This window comes from Astatotilapia calliptera, chromosome 5 (genome assembly GCF_900246225.1).
Source record: "Astatotilapia calliptera chromosome 5, fAstCal1.2, whole genome shotgun sequence".
Lineage (NCBI taxonomy): Eukaryota > Metazoa > Chordata > Actinopteri > Cichliformes > Cichlidae > Astatotilapia > Astatotilapia calliptera.
In genome coordinates, this window is record NC_039306.1 from 6483334 (window position 1) to 6500184 (window position 16851).

The 16851-nt window shown below is 38.5% G+C and overlaps 2 protein-coding genes across 2 annotated transcripts; one reads left to right on the forward strand and one right to left on the reverse strand.

Moving 5' to 3' along the window:
• Window positions 1-6: 6 nt before the first annotated feature.
• Window positions 7-10905, reverse strand: itcha (itchy E3 ubiquitin protein ligase a). The gene is made up of 24 exons (XM_026166905.1): window positions 10785-10905; window positions 9774-9820; window positions 9359-9500; window positions 8951-9075; window positions 8344-8475; window positions 7906-7954; window positions 7588-7766; window positions 7122-7344; window positions 6935-7030; window positions 6546-6720; window positions 5841-5910; window positions 5668-5752; window positions 4923-5051; window positions 4227-4299; window positions 3994-4065; window positions 3806-3894; window positions 3506-3665; window positions 2491-2624; window positions 1944-2084; window positions 1598-1718; window positions 1323-1427; window positions 1047-1143; window positions 870-942; window positions 7-464 (listed from the first exon to the last, which is right to left on the reverse strand). The coding sequence occupies exons 2-24, from the start codon at window positions 9796-9798 to the stop codon at window positions 365-367; spliced, it is 2595 nt and encodes an 864-aa protein (XP_026022690.1). The 5' UTR covers window positions 9799-9820; window positions 10785-10905; the 3' UTR covers window positions 7-364.
• Window positions 10906-11265: 360 nt separating this feature from the next.
• On the forward strand, window positions 11266-16418 carry bloc1s1 (biogenesis of lysosomal organelles complex-1, subunit 1). The gene is made up of 4 exons (XM_026166906.1): window positions 11266-11597; window positions 11745-11817; window positions 13662-13794; window positions 15390-16418. The coding sequence occupies exons 1-4, from the start codon at window positions 11537-11539 to the stop codon at window positions 15498-15500; spliced, it is 378 nt and encodes a 125-aa protein (XP_026022691.1). The 5' UTR covers window positions 11266-11536; the 3' UTR covers window positions 15501-16418.
• The last annotated feature ends 433 nt before the right edge of the window (window positions 16419-16851 follow it).

Genomic DNA, 16851 nt, shown 5'->3' on the forward strand with positions numbered 1-16851 from the left:
TAGAAACTGCAGTCGGTCTTCATACAAGTGCAAACACGACAATGCAAGAAAGGCCCTGCCTCCATCGCCTGACAGTGGATTAGGAATGAACTGATCACCTCTTACTACAGGAAAGAGGTGAAACCAGGTTAAGAGGATTTTTAAGGTCTCGTTTGAAGCAAACTAATTTTTAACAATACAGCTTTTTCTTTATGAATATGCAATTGTGACAAACTATAAGAAGGAATAATAAGTTCTTCCACCAGATCATAAGCAGCTTCTGACTACAAAGACAATCTGCTGGAAAGTGCTCTTGTCTGAAATGGATATGGCTCCTCCAAGTCCACCGCCATCACCACCATCCTATACGTTTGCACTTATAGTTTTACTCCTGCCCGAATCCTTCTGTTTCCTCTATGGCAAACATGAGTTTCTCCTTCAGCTGTTCGTAGCTCTTATAAGGAGGGAGGTCCAGACGATTAAAGCTACATAAAACAAGAAGACAGAAACAGAGGGTGGCCAGAAGTGCTCTATTAGTATTAAGTTAACATTTTCTTTCTAGGTCATTCATAATGATGACAAGTGTGTTGTGTTTGCATTTATAAATGATAACATTTGTTCAGCTGCAGTAATGTCCCACGGTACTGCGCACAGCGAAGACATCTGCTAAATAAACACTTAACGAGCAACAATGTATTCTCACATAGCATTATATAACAACAAACACCAACATCTCAGGCTAAAAATAAAGGAACGCTTGCAACGGTTGAATCAGAAATGACTAATAGGGTTTGGTCATGAAAGTTTAATCCCACATTAAGCCGGATATGACACGAGGTTTAACACATGAACTGAAGAAACCTGTACAAATGTAGAATTACTGGTCTTACCATGTGTGGCTTCGTGGAAGCCAGTTTTCTTTTCCAACTTTCTCAATGCAAAACTTCTGTGGACCATTGCTTCCTATATTGATCAAAAATAAGGATAAAGAGATTAAATATGATTTTGATATCACATACTGGTTTATACTACTGTACAAATGTCATGTGTCTGTTCGCTGTTAATACCCATTAGATCAGCGAAGCCGCCCACGGGAAGACGACAGGTTCCTGTGACAAACTGCAGAAGTCTCATCCTTTTTTCGTTGTCCATCTCCTTCACAAACTGTTAACAGACAGTTTTGTGTTAACACCAGTATCAGGCTGATATCCGTACATTACAGTGATACTAATTTTCCATTTGTTGTTTTTCAGTTGGAAAAAGAAATATTCACACTGAATTAAGCAGCTACAGCTGATTCAAAAACATATATATATATATATTTTTTTTTTTAAAGTACCAACCTGCCAGAACCACATTATCTGCTTGCTAGTTCGGGCATAATGTCTATAGATTGCGTTTCTCTGCCAGTCCACCAAGTCTATCTCCTGCATACCGCACAGCATCACCTACAGACAAGAAGGGGACATTTTATAAATAAGCCCAACATTCATGTTAGTATTTATTTTCTCTAATTTTTTTAATCCATATTGTTACAGAATCCCTGTAGTATTTAAAGGACCAGTGCTACCTCAAACACTTGTAAAGGTTATAGAGAATCATCTATTGACTTCAGTACCTCTAATTCTCTAGCATCAAAGTACTGAAGGTATTGCTGTGGAAGAACTTCATTGAAGCCCTCAAAGAAAGCCTGTGTCTGCTCCTCCACACCTCTGGATAGCCTCCACTCTGCCACTAACCTGCATAGAGATGACATAATGAAATATTAATAAATTAATATTAACACACTTTAGAGATGTCAAGTGCTTCTTAAAAATGAATGTTTTCAAGGAAAACAGAATTATTTAGTTTAAACATGACATGTCCGAATTCAGTGTATTTAAATGTTACGCTTGTTTACCACATTATGTTATGGAGCATGTAAAAGTAACAAATGAATATGGACGGTAGGTAAGAAGTTGTACCTGATGTATTCCTCTTTATTTTCTTCAGTTACTAGAATGTTCCCTCCATCTGGTTTAAGCTCATGTGTGGTGACCTCCCCAAGTATCTCCTTGTCAACGGAGAAGAACATTTCCAGACCGCACTCCTCTATATTATTGTCCCTACAAGCAAGACAATGACAGTTACCGTCATTACTGACAATGTTTAAAAAACAAAAGAAGTTAGCTATTATGTCTGCTCTAAAGGTCACTATAGAATCCTATACATTTCCACAGTGAGTGACAAATTACGGGAGCATAAATCATTTACTCAAATAATGCACATGACCCAATTTGTCCTCTCAAACTCTTCATTTGTGTGCATAGGTTATCAAAACCTAGTATCTAACAATATGCAAACATATTTAGGAAATGAAAATATTTTTTTTTAAAGCAGCCAGAAGTCTATGTATATATCCACAAATTTTGGTCCACTTATAACAACCCAACAAATGTAAAATACATCAAAGTCTTCGACACCATCCACCACAAGTATAACTCAATTATCACATGTACATCAGAAACTTACTTGATCCAGATGAGTGAATTATAGAATTCTGGATCTATGGACTCCAGGTCTTTCAGACCCAGAGGTTTGTTCAGAATACGTTTGTAAAAGGGCAGCGAGAAACCTGTGTCGATAAATTTGCCATGGAACAAGGCCTGGAGAGACATAAAATGGAAAGGTTTTGTATGCAAATTAAAAAACAACAACAGATAAACAGAAGACATTTATCTCATATTTGAGATTTGTAATTTTATGGGAGAAAGTCAAACATATTATTCTGTAAGGCACATCTATCTCTTTTTGAAATTTAATTCAATAATTAGATTTGAGATCTAATCATTGTGATTAAATTGCAATAAAAGACAAAAGCATAAAATATTGCATGATTCACATAAAGTAATTAATGTGTTACACAATGTAATAATATACAGGGTGGGCCATTTATATGGATACACCGTAATAACATGGGAATGGTTGGTGATATTAAAGTCCTGTTTGTGGCACATTAGTATATGTGAGGGGGCAAACTCCTCAAGATGGGTGGTGACCATGGTAGCCATGTAGAAGTCGGCCATCTTGGATACAACTTTTGCTTTTTCAATAGGAAGAGGGCCAAAACAATGGTGTGCTTGGTTTCAACGTAACTCACGAAATAATAAAGTTACGTTGAAACCAAGCACACCATTGTTTTTCTTGTGACATTACCAATAAGTCTGATGTGTCACATGGCCCTCTTCCTATTGGAAAAACAAAAGTTGTATCCAAGATGACCGACTTCTACATAGCCACCATGGTCACCACCCATCTTGAGGAGTTTGCCCCCTCACATATACTAATGTGCCACAAACAGGACTTTAATATCACCAACCATTCCCATTTTATTACGGCGTATCCATATAAATGGCCCACCCTGTAGTATGGCATAATAATATGGTAGGATATAGCAATGGCAGACCAGATTAATCATGCACATACATTTAGTTTCAAAACTAATGATTTAAACTTATTAGTAACAACTGAGAGATGGTGCGCATACCATGGCAATAAATCGCCCAATGAACTTGAAGTACTTAAGGTGATCCGGGTTGATGTAAGAGGCAGGGTTGATCTGAAGACAGTAGTTGTCCTTGCCAGCATACTCAAACAAACAGTACATTGGATTCAGCACCTCATGAGACAGCAAGAAGAACCATTCCCTGAAAATAAGCACAAGTGGTCAAACTAGTTGAGTGGGTTAGTTCTTTTTAAACTAGATTTTAATGACAAAATCACGAGTTTTTACTGTTTGTGTTGTTATTTTAGCAACAGGGTGGTGCAGCTTTTACTTTGAGATTACCTGGCCACACCTCCATAGTCCAAGCCTTCCTCACCAGGGAAAATTATCCAAAGTCTACGCCTAAGATCTTGTGGGTGGAAACTCATGATCTAAGAATGAATTAATTACACATCTCAAGCACTGAAAAGACAATGTTATTAAATATAGAAATGTGGTGAGAAGACAGTACAACCAATTAAAACAATTACCTGTTGAAATGAATCCTCAAACAAAGTTTTGCGTGAAACTGTAATTTTAATGTGCTGGGGCATCGACAGTTGCTAAGAGGAAACAAAACATGTAAACGATGTAAATAATTGATTTTAAAAACTCTGTCCACTAGCAAAATCATTTACACTTTACTTTGCATTTACGTAATTAAAAACAAGAAGAACATAACAGCATATGTAGTAAAACAGTATGATATGCTGAAAGCACGTACCTGACACCAGAATCTGAAGTATTGCACTTTGGCTTTGAAGTCCCTGACATAAGTTATCTGTGGCCCATTCTCACTACAAAAAAGACCACATTAAATTATTGTCAAATAAAAGTATCAAAATACATTTTGATAACAAGTGCTTATATTCATCTCTGGACATTCTGAGCATCCTGTTTGTTTTCTTTAGCAACACCCAGGCTTTGTGGTCATGATCACTTGAGATTATAAGGCTCATTTGATTTTACACCAATCGCTGATTTAAATATATTCAGGCGTGCACTAATCAATATTCTCGACATTTGCAATTTAGTGTGGAAAGAGTTAGATAAGCAAACATATACAAATTTTGTAAAAATTAATGAGACACACCTGTCCCATTTAAATTGAACTCTGTTCATCCCCCCCCCCCCCCCCTCCCCCCTTTCATGACGCTTGTTCATGCAAATGTAAGCACTGTAACACACCCAGGTACGGACCAGAACACAGAACAGAGACCATTGGAGTAGGTCTCAGTCAAACTCCCGAGTTGTTTGCTTATGTTGAGAATGACCTCAATTATAATTATAAATACGTATATAAAAACAACCAAAGACTTTTTTGATTCACAGGCTACAGAAGCTTTTAACGTGCAGTTGTGTCTGTCTCCATTAAATGAATCTGATCCCCCTCGTGTTAGCACAAGATACCAAAACTTACAGTGAGGATTTCCCTGTGCGAGGGTCAATGTAGGTTGTTGTTCGCCTATTGTGATCTACAAAGTAGGGAATACCATCCACAGTGAACCTCATCTCCCAACCCTCAGGCAGAGGCTTGTCATTCAGCAGCCTGGATAAAGTTAAGTAAGCACAGAGAAATGCAACCATTAAAAGAAATCATTTTAAAAGAAACATAAAATGTATATTTTAAGTTAAATGAATAAAAAATAATAAATGGAATCAAAGATTTAAAAACTCGTCCTTAAAAGCAGGGTTTCCTCCGTACTACTTAACTGTGATTAGCTGGTTACAAAAAAAGCATTTAGACAGAAACCCTTCCCTTTGTGTATCCATAAACCATAAATTTAAGAGCAGTTAGTGGTCAACAGCAAAGATTTTCTGAAGGAACTATCCAATTCCAAATCTGTCAAAGATGTCAGAATCCAGTCATTATGTTCTACACATTTAATCCAGTTTCACAGTTGCCAGATCATCTGCATGCAATTTCTGTGCCACTGTTGACCTGTTCCAAACTCCAAGCTCCTAAGAGGTTAGGACAGTTTTTCAGGGAGTCCTGCAATGGAAAGAATTAACCTTCTACATCAAATTGATGGCTGAAACACAGACCTAAAATGTGTCACTCAGAAATTTGGGCCTGCCAAAAACAAAGTGACATTCCTTTCACTTGTCATTTTATTCTAGACATATCAGCGCTCCCTACTGTCAAGAACACAAAATACACTCACCCTTGGGTCCTTGGGTCTTCCCACTGTGTCCTGCGAGTTGGGTGATGGACAAAATACACTCTACCATTGGTGTCAGTTCTCTTTTCTTGTGAAGGAGAAAATCAACACATTTCATTTATTTATCATGTCAGTAACATCAGCTAAAACATTTTTGTAATCTCACTGATACTTACCCCATCCGTGAGGCAGAGGTCCTAGTGGGTCAAACTCTTTACTGGCTGTGGCTGCAAACTGGTCTTGCAGCTGAGCCAGAAAGAAAACGTTACAAATGTCAAGTCTGCAAAAACATCTGTAAAAACTATTTTTGTCACGGTCTGTTTAAACACAGTTTAGACTTAAAATCAGAGAAGAAACTGACCCAAGAGCATTTGTATGTTTATTTCCATCGGGTGCTTAAAGCTTTTTAGTCACGAGACTTAAAACATGCTATCTGGACTTTACAAACTCATGCAACCTTACTTGAGCTCCTTTCACACTCGAGAGCTACATCAGACCTCAAAGTCTGCACTGTCACTTCATTTTAAAGAGAAAGATGTTTCAAAATGTTTCCAAGACACAATTATTGCAATATATTGTTCAGCATGAAATATGCAAATTACACAGTAGAAGTGGAAAGCTGAAACCTTAAGTGCTTATTCATTAGACTGCAGGTGTTTAGTACTTAAAAGTTAAAGTTATTTTTTTATTTATAAATTTGAATTTAAGACGTAGAAGGACTGTGCAGTATAATTTTTGTATGTGGTAAAAGTACACCATATACAAATGATTTTATAGATCAAAAACCATGCGTAGATGGGCTCTTTAAGCAAATCAAAAGAAATACATCTTCAAACTGTTCTTCATGTGTAGTCTGAAGCACATTCAGTGACTGCTCTCACCCCATATATGAATCTCTGGTTAAATTGCTGCATGGCTCCCTGAAGCTGGCTACGCTGGTGCTGCCATTCCTCGTAGTTACGCACTGACTCCTGTGTGGGTCTTTGCCATGTAGTAGTTCGGGTTATGTGGTCAACATAATAAACTCTACCCATTGGATCCACTCTGCGCTCCCATCTGCATAAAAGGAGAGCAAAAAAAAAAAAAAAAAAAAGTTGTTTATTTTGCCAAGGATTTCTTTCTAGATATTAAAAACTCCCACAGAGAACACATTACCACATAGTAAAAGTGATTATAAACAATGTGACATAGATAATTATATGCCACTGAATACACAATATTCAAACTACATATATATCTGTAGTATAAAAAAAATAAAGATGTTTGGCACCCTGAAGGCAAAGGCTCAGGCCTATCCCAGGTTGTTCTTTTCTCAATGTGATCCACATAGTATACCCGTCCATTCTGGTCAACTCTTTGCTCCCACCTGCAGAAGAAATACAAATTAAATAAACAGATTGAAAATAAGCTTAAATGAGGGGCCTATAAAACAAAATGCAGAAAGCATTGCTCTTTACCCTGGGGGCAAGGGACCATTGTTTATGGGAGCCACCCTGGGAATTGTTGCTGAGGCACTGGCCCCTTGTTTAGGAACACTTGCTGTCTGTGAGGAACTTGATGTTGCCGCCCTTGCATTTGATTCATTCTGCTGATCTGAACACCCACTAGCTGATGCCTGAGAGGAACCATCGGAAGCTGGGCCTTCGCTGAGTTCACTAGGAGAAGAACTGCTAGAAGAGGCTATGAAATGAGCAAGAACAAGAGTAGGGAACCTTTAAGTCTGTGAAAAAAAATGTTCTTTCTATTTTCAAAGGTGTATTTGTTTTCAAAAGCGTAGTGACTTTAATACTGACTGAAGTCAGTATTCAGTGCTTTAGCTAGTATATAAAAGAATAATGGTATATTAGACATGAGGGAGATTGAAATCACTCATGTGATGTATATGTAAGCCATTTAATCTTTGATGTCTTATAGTTTTCCTACATGGTGAAGCTGCTGGTTTCTGTCGCATAGGAGGGGGCGGTTGAGTAGGTCCAGAAGGAAGTGATGCAGTGGAGCCCCCTGGAGACCGTGAGGGAGAACTTGTACCATTGACAGCATGCACATTTGGTACAATGACCCATTCATCCAAGTCACTTGAAGGTGATGAGCCTCCGCTTGACCTACAAGTACAAAATACTTAATATTTGAGTAGTTTTCCAAGACCAAAGATTTAAAATGTTTATTTAATCTTACAAAACCAATGTCCAAATATTTTAATGCAATAGTATCTTAAGATCATTAATTAAAGATTTACTAGACCTGTCACCAGTATCTCCATTTTGCCGCGTATTTCCATTTGGAAGAGCAGCTAGCAAGCCATAAAAACAAAAATAAAAAATAAAAATCAAAGTAAAAGACAAATGTTTAATGTGACATTCAAAAATGTATGTGTAACTCCCAAGTTCTCAAATGCTTGGGTGCAAATGTAGTCACTAATGCAGGTAGATATAAAGGTTACAAGTAATGCCAAGGTCTTGTCAGGGCACAGAACACTGATAAGCATTTACAACCTGGCAGCAGTTTCCACCTTGTTACCTCATTGCTATCAAATTCATTAATAATGACCAACATGGTAACAAGCTAAATTTATTCTGCAATTCTATTCATTTTCAAATTACAGATTATGAGCATTCCTGTTCTAAAATTGCAAATGTGTCCCACATAGTATACTGGGTTTGTGTGAGCGTGGTCTCTCACCTTGTTCTCTCTCTGCCAAGCCAAAGGTTTCTGGGTCTACCTGCATGCCATCCAGACAGACTGACAAGTCACCTACAAGATCCTGGGGGTCTCTGTCAGAGCACAGCTGCAGTGTCTGCACGACCTCACATACTTAAGGGGGACAGAATACATGTCAAGTTTTAAGCAGGCACTGTAATTACAAGACAAGAGAACACATACGATACCATAACACAAAAGAATAAAAGCAATTATTAACGATGTCCTGGTTTAATTAAAAACTGCTCCTACAAGCACATTGTTCTCCTAGTAACATTTATTACTAAAATAAACAAATACTGAAGAACAATTTCCTAAGGGGTCTCTGATTGTTATTAATCACCTGATTTTTAAAGCAACGTTTACTTTTTTAGCCCAAACTGTGACAGTGTGAAAAGAGCAGAGCTGAAAAACTCCAGTCACATGGAATGCCTCAAAAACCATGTGCAACAAGAATCTCATTCAGTGCTTTAAAAATCACAGACAAGTAGCTCTTACAGAGAATGTAGACCAGACTGTAATGTCACTGTAATGCTATGCACACTGACCAGGTCTGAGGTCCAATCACCACTTAGGAAAATGAACTTACATTTCATGTCATTGGCCTTAAGGGTCTTGCTGATTTCCAATGTAGCTAGACCCAATAGAATGTCTGACTTGAGTGTCTGATGGCTCCAAACACGAAATATCAGTTTGCTGAACGGCGTCACAATTCTGTAGAAAGGTGAGAAATTTTCAGCATACAGCACCAACCAATACGATACAACAGCAGAGAAATAATTGAGGTAATCTGTACAGCTTCTTAGCTTTTGTTTGAAACTCATCAAGCATTGATACTTTTTGTTTTGTTTTTCCCGCCTCCAAGTACAGAGGAAATCCAATTAATAAGTCTATGATGATTTTAATCCTCCATTATATCTTACATTACATTTACTGTCTACAATTGCAACATTCTGCTAAAATATGGACCTAAACAAATTTTCACAGTTGTACTCACACTGTGAGAGCCTGCTTCCATTTAGGGCTGTGTGTGTTGTTGCATTTCTCAGTCCTCTTTGACTGGCCATCCACTGCTATTTCAACATATGGACTTGGACCAAACCAGGTCTTTTTGTTTTCCTTCAGCTTAGCTGAAAGCACTGGAAAAATAAAAATTCTAGTCATGGAAAACCAAGATTTTAAAACCACTTCCTGTAGCCCCATGCATCCTGAGCTCAACAGCAGTCAGTTTATTTACAACCAGCTTTAAGGTATTTTTTAAGATCAAGGGATTCATCAAAATCTAGGTTTCCATGACAGATGTTAAGCATATTAATAATGATAAAAGAAAACCCCGTTAAGAATTTATCACAGTCCTCTACTGGTTTTTGTTAAATGATGAGCATACAAATTTTGCAAAAACAATAACTTACCAGTAACTTGCAACTGGGCCTTCATGGTTCATCCATAACATTAGAGCCTAAGTGGCAACAACAAATGAACCTCCAATCAATGTTATCACATATAACTTAATACTTAAAGAGTGAAAAATATAACCTGATTTATAGTCAACTGTGAGTAAGCAATCTAAATAAAACAAAGAGATACTTGAGACAGATTCTGGTATCTGGGATCATTTTTTGTTGACTCAAAGATAACATGTTATCTCAATTATCACTCTGGTTAAATATTTAAATTGACTGTGGTTTACAATACACAAATAAACAAATTGAGCTAAACCCTCACTAGCTTCTTAGCACACAGGCCCAGGGAAATCATTCATAACTGCTGTCCAAATCTGTCACTCATCTGGTAGAGCTTGTAAATCAGCAAACCGCATTGCTATGTGTGCTATACAGTCAATTTTAGTAATCGACAGTCAATTTTAGTAATCAAAACAGAGCCTGAACTAAATAATGGTTGGTCAGTATAAAAAAAAAATCTATTGGCATACATATTGTTCAATGTTGAGGTTTGAGATATTGGTACTGAGAAACTGAGGTTGTATGGAGTAAAATGATTTCTGCTTGTTAGTTTGTGAGGTTTTATATATATAAACAGAAGGGAAACGAGACGGAGGATATCAGTCAGTAAACTGATATCTGATCTCGTTGCGCATTAGGCTCAATTTTCTCACAGGTTAGCAGTAATGTTAGCCAACAGAAGATTAGTTATTAAGACAGCGTTAAACACTAGACTCTAGTAGAGTTTCCGTTTAAGCTGTCACATCACCATCACTAGCCAGCTTGTAAACTGTTTCATAACTGTAACGAAGGCGGACAAGTTCAAGAACCTGGAACTTTGCACACCGATATCCCGATCAAGGCTTTAGCTAACCATGCATTAAACCCACGCTCGAAATGCTAACACCACTTTCACTCATTCGACTATTTAGAGGAGGAATAATCAAAGCTGTTCCTTGGAAGAACTCTAAGTGACCATACCTGATTAAAGAAGAAGATAAAGAGTGACAAAAACTTTAGTTTCAGCTATGTCTGAATGATGACAGGTAAGATAACAACATCAGCTCAGACCAGTGATCCGCTAGCTTGAACAAGTCCAGGTTTTCCGGTACAAGTTTTTCATAATAAAGCATTGGAGAAAAAGGCTTATTATCTATATAATCTGATTATCTATATAAGTTATAAGCAACATTAGGCGTCAGACCATGTTAATTTTTATTATAACGTTATACACATTAAAAACAAAAAGACAAAAATAAAACAGCACGATGCACCAGACTATATTTGTCTTGGTATTTTTGTCCCCCAGCTTTCTGCTATTATAAGTCTGGACTAGAGTAGTTTTGTCATTTGATTTCTGTCTGCAGTATTAGTAGATGTAGCCTATAGGCAAGCTTTTATTTTGAAGGGATGTTGAAGCTGCTGACATCGCGATAAAAAAAGATAAAACAATCGTATAATTTAACAAGATACAAGATACGTTTATGTTCCTTTAAATTTTACATTGTTTGGCAGTACATACTAAAATATATGGTTTTATTTATGAAATTATTCAGACATTTACTCGATGGCCAAAGTGTGGACACGCCCACGTGTGACATCCGTCTTTTTAGTCCCGTGACACGGCTGTAATTGTTAGCAGTCAGCAAGAAACGCCGCGGTGTGGTAAATGATATGTTATTTGTTCTATGAGCAGTCACTTTCGCCATTAATATAACGTCTGCTGAAGCACGATGTTATCTCGTCTATTGAAGGAGCACCAGGCGAAGCAAAATGAGCGGAAGGAGCTGCAGGGTGTGTGATAACAAAAATCGATAGTGATAGCCGCCAGTGCTAACCATTGCTAAAAACAAAGCTCTCTTTGACTTAGGATGTCCCAGCACCACACAGTGCTACAGTCCGGTGTTGATTGATTGTAGTAATGTCTTTTTTCTCTCACAGAGAAACGCAGACGTGAAGCAATTGCTGCAGCCACTTGTTTGACAGAAGCCCTGGTAGACCACCTCAACGTTGGGTATGACGGTGATTCCTTTCTTTTTTCTTTTTGCTTATTTCTTGCTGTTCATTTTGGTTTGGTAGTATTTAAGGAATGCTCAGTCATCCAGGTAAGTAAATCTCCAAAAGTTGATTCTGTTGATCTGGACGTAGCGTTTTTAGTGGGAGTAACGTTTCGCCACTCTTCCAAGTGACTTCTTCAGTCTCAGTTTACTGCAGGTTTCCCCAATCGTATAAACAGTACATTTGCATAATGATCGAAACTAACACCACTGAAGGAACAATGCGCTGGGAGGTCAGTTCCATTGATCAGCAACCACTGATCAAAGCCCATTGATCAATGGCCATGAGTACCATTCACATAGAGTTGGGGAATGGCTGCAATCACAGCACTGTAAGATGCCAAGAGATGTACCCTTAGACCCCCTTCTCGATTCAGAGATGGTCTTTGCCTTTTCACGTAAATGGCCTCCTTGACTACGCGCTCAAACCAGCGTTCCTCCCTGTCCAGGATGTGTACATCCTCATCATTGACACTACAGGCCACTAGACTGTAGTGTCTAGTAAATAGACTGCGGAGGTAGCTTTTCTGTGTTGTGCCATCCGCTTCGCCTGAGGTTGTTTGGTTTCCCCGATGTATAAGTCCTGGCAATCCTCCTGGCACTTAACAGCGTACACTATGTTACTCTTGTTTGCGTCGGGCGACCTGATCCTTGGGGTGGACCAATTTTTGTCACATCGTGTTTTGGGGTTTAAAAGCCACAGGAGACACGGTGTTTAGCAAAAATGTGTCTTGATAATCCTGAAACATACAGAATCCCTACAGGTTTTTGCTTAGGCCAAAACGCACTGCGCCAAAAATTGCTGCGCCAAAAATTGGTCCACCCCCAGGATCGGGTCCAAAACTCATCCAGGTTTCGTCACTTGGATGAGTGACAAAACGTTTCTCCCCCTGAAAATGCTATGTTCAGATGAACAGAATCAACCTTTGGAGGTCCCACAGAAAGGTACATTTCACGCAATCTCTCTGGAATATTGGACATCTGTGTCCTGCACCAATTGTATTATTTACTTTTAAGTGTTGCTCTGAAAGCTGTACTTGTTTCAGCACCAGTAATTATTGATTTTCTTTTTTACATTGCAAATTTAGTCAATGGAAAGTAAGCAAGTTGTGAAAAATCTCTGAGCCCAATATTAACTTTCCACATGTTGTGTTGTTTACAACCAGTATTCAAAATCTAAAGATATTTAATGTAAAATGACAATAAAGTTAGAGAATATGTTACATTAAATATTTTTTTGCTTATTTAAAGTCAAGTGTAAACAATTTTAAAAGTATCTTGATTTTAGTGTGATGTTAATAGCTAGTAATTATTTATTATTTGTATCCCACTAATTAATAATAATTTTTCGACTGATTACTTCGTATATGGTATGTCAGTGCCAGGCTGACAAAAGGCTTTCACACACATCAGATTTTAGTCATACTGTTTCTCCAGGCTTTCACATTACTGACACCTTCTTCGGACCAAATTAATCAAACAGTTTATTCTTAACAGGATGGACATCGCCTAATATTTAACACAGCCAAAAACAGTATGCTGAAATTATTAACAATGTATTGTGAAAGATGTGATGAAACCAGGACAATCAGCTTAAGAGACTCAGAGTGGGATGCAAAGACCATTATTGTTGTGCTGCTCCTGCATGAAAAAGATTAGCCACCAGACCAAAATCCTTCTGGGACAAAGAGAGATTTTTACTATATTGAGTAACAGTGTATGGTTTCAGTGTATTGAAATTGAAGCGGCTATATGTATTATAATGCCCTAAACCTCATTATTTTGTTCTGTTTCATTTTAGAGTTGCACAGGCATATGTAAACCAGCGAAAGCTTGACCATGAGGTTAAGACTCTCCAAGTGCAGGCAAGCCAGTTCTCCAAACAAACTGCTCAGTGGATCAGTATGGTGGAGGGTTTCAATCAAGCATTAAAGGTAGGTTAAAAGGAAATGGCTGTCGTCTGTCATCATCTCAAATCTACCATATCAGTCTTGAACACAGTCATGTTGCAAAGTGATTTTGCAGCAAACATCAGCATTTTTTCAAGGTCAGTTAGGATGAAAATGTTAAAAGAACGTTATGATATTTAATAATATTGTACTTGTAATGATAATTTGTTTGACATGTTTTTTTGTCAGTATAATTTTTATCCAAAAATTCCCTAAAAGACATCCCCTTAAGTGTGTCAGCAGGCTAACTTCTAGCTGCAGTTCTTTGTGCAAGTGTGAGGAGTAAAACACATTAAAACTGTAACACTAGACGCTGGAGCAAATAAAGTACTATTGTAACCTTGTGTTAAATAACGTCAGGAGTACATACAAACAAAACTGTTTATGCCCAGAAGACAGTGGAGATTATTGTGGACTTCAGGAAGCACAAAGCCCCACTCCCCCCCATCATCCTGACTGACACCCCCATCACCTCTGTGGACTCATTCCGCTTCCTGGGTACCACCATCACCCAGGACCTGAAGTGGGAGCCCACCATCACCTCCGTCATCAAGAAAGCCCAGCAGAGGATGTACTTCCTGAGGCAGCTGAAGAAATTCAACCTGCCAACACGGACGATGATGCAGTTCTACACTGCAATCATCGAGTCCATCCTCACCTCCTCCATCACCGTGTGGTACACTGGAGCCACTATCAGGGACAAACAGAGACTGCAGCGTGTTGTGCGCTCTGCTGAGAAGGTGATTGGCTGCAGACTCCCATCTCTGCAGGACCTGTACACCTCCAGGACATTGCGGCGTGCAGCTCGGATCTCAGCTGACCCTTCTCACCCTGGACACAGTCTGTTTGACCTGCTCCCCTCAGGCAGGAGGCTCCGGTCCATTCGCACCAGAACCTCTCGCCATAAGAACAGTTTCTTCCCCTCTGCTGTTGGACACATGAACAATAACCATATGACTGTTCCCACCACTAACACATGACCCTACGCTGTGTTCACTGCATCATTCCATGTTTGGCACTGATCACCACCTGCACTCATGTATATATCTTTCAACGTAGCACTCTTAATTCTTATTCTCATGTATATATCTCATGTATAGCTCATGCACATATCTTTCTACGTAGCACTTTTAATTCTTATCCCTACTTTTATTTTTTTCATGTCTATTTAAGTGCTATTTATGACACTATGTTTGCACTGAAGCACCGCAGCAATTTCCTAATGTTGTAAACCTGCTCAACATTTGGCAATAAACCCCTTTCTGATTCTGATTCTGATTCTGATCTTCCAAAGATCTGCGCTCTCTGTTGTGCACTGGCAGTTCCAGGTCAACACATCGCACTTGTGTAAAATACAAACTGGATCATGATTGGCTTAGGAGTTATTTGTGACATCACCAAGGAATTGCTTGTACAAACACATTTTAATTAGGGACTTAATCTGAGCTCAACACACTTTTCCCCTTTTGAAAAAGAATCCAAAAAACACATTTTGGGAATTAAAGACGGCTGATAGTGGGTTATATTTGTACATTAACAAGGTTGTGAATACTAATTTTTTCATGCTCTCATTTAAACAGGAAATTGGAGATGTAGAAAACTGGGCACGCAGTATTGAGATGGACATGAGGACAATAGCAACAGCGCTGGAGTATGTACACAAGGGTCAGCTTCAGTCTGCTTGCTCATAAACCATGAACATGTACGTGCTGGACATTTGCAAGTGAAACTGAATACACTGGAATAACATTTAAATCTACTTGAGTTGACCCCTATCAGCGAATATGTGTTTTGCCTTTGTCAGCAGTTTATTTGCATGTCTGCACTCCCCTCTAAGTTTGCCAGGGCAGCTCAGATGAACATCAGAATTCTGCTGCTTTAACAATTAAATGCACATGTGCAGAAATTGTTATGTTGTTGTGTTAGCAGCAGTGTTGGAGGTGCTTACAGATCAAGGTTGCAACAACCTAAATAACAGTAGATAAATATTTAGAATAGAATAGTTCATGTACAAATGGGGAGGGGGAGGGGGGGTGCAAAGAGTCACCTGTGGCCCTACTTTTTCTGAAACAGGAGAATCTGGCGATGGCCTCCAGGGGTGGAAGAGGAATCATTTTTGGGGCAGTGTTAATTACCCTTTGCATAGCCTTCCTATTCTCAGTTGTGGTCCTTGCGTACCTGATGAGTGGTAGAAGGCCAGCAGCAGCTCCCGGTCCTGGTTATTCTTCCTCAGGACATAGTCGTGTGCACACGCCATACATACAGTAGGGGGCTAAGAACACAGCCCTGCAGGGATCCTGTCACTCCATGTGGTGAGTGACAGTAGGCGATAGAGGTGGGGGCCGAGTCAGACAAATTGGTTCACTACATTGCCTGATTTGTTGAATAAAAGAGGAAAAAGTAACATTGTTGTAAAGATTCAGTTTACCCCTTTGCAATAGGTTAAAGAAGCCACAGACATAATAAACACCGGTTACCTTTATTTAGTATATCCAAAAAAAGCATTTTGTTTTATGGCTTTCTTTTCTGTGGCTGATACCTGAACGATGGATGGATTTCAGATGTTGTTAATGATGGAAAAATATTTTAATAAAGTTTAAAAATCTTCACTTGTGTTTTCTTCTTATAAAAAATGTGTTAATTGAACAGTTGTTACATATAAAGAAATTGGGAACAAGGAAATGTGAATATTTGTATAAAGTACCTCATTTAAGAAAGAAAAGCCTGTAGGCTGCTTTTTAAGGAGATACGTTGTCAGGAGGTTCATATGCACAGCAGATGTCAGTGTTGGGTAAGCACAGATTAAATCTTTACAACACAACTGGAGAACAAGTGAGAGTTAAAGGCTGTGAGTGTTGCAAGTGGGCAGTTTCCTTCAAAATTACTTCAGGATCAAGAATTGTTTTTGTTTTTTTGTTTTTTTGGCTTCAGTGTACCTGTTACAAATGTGAAAATCCCAAAGAGACCGTAGCATTTATGGACTTGCAACTATTGCAACAAGTTTTGATATAAATATAGTAAGTGGATAAATACCTGCCTGGC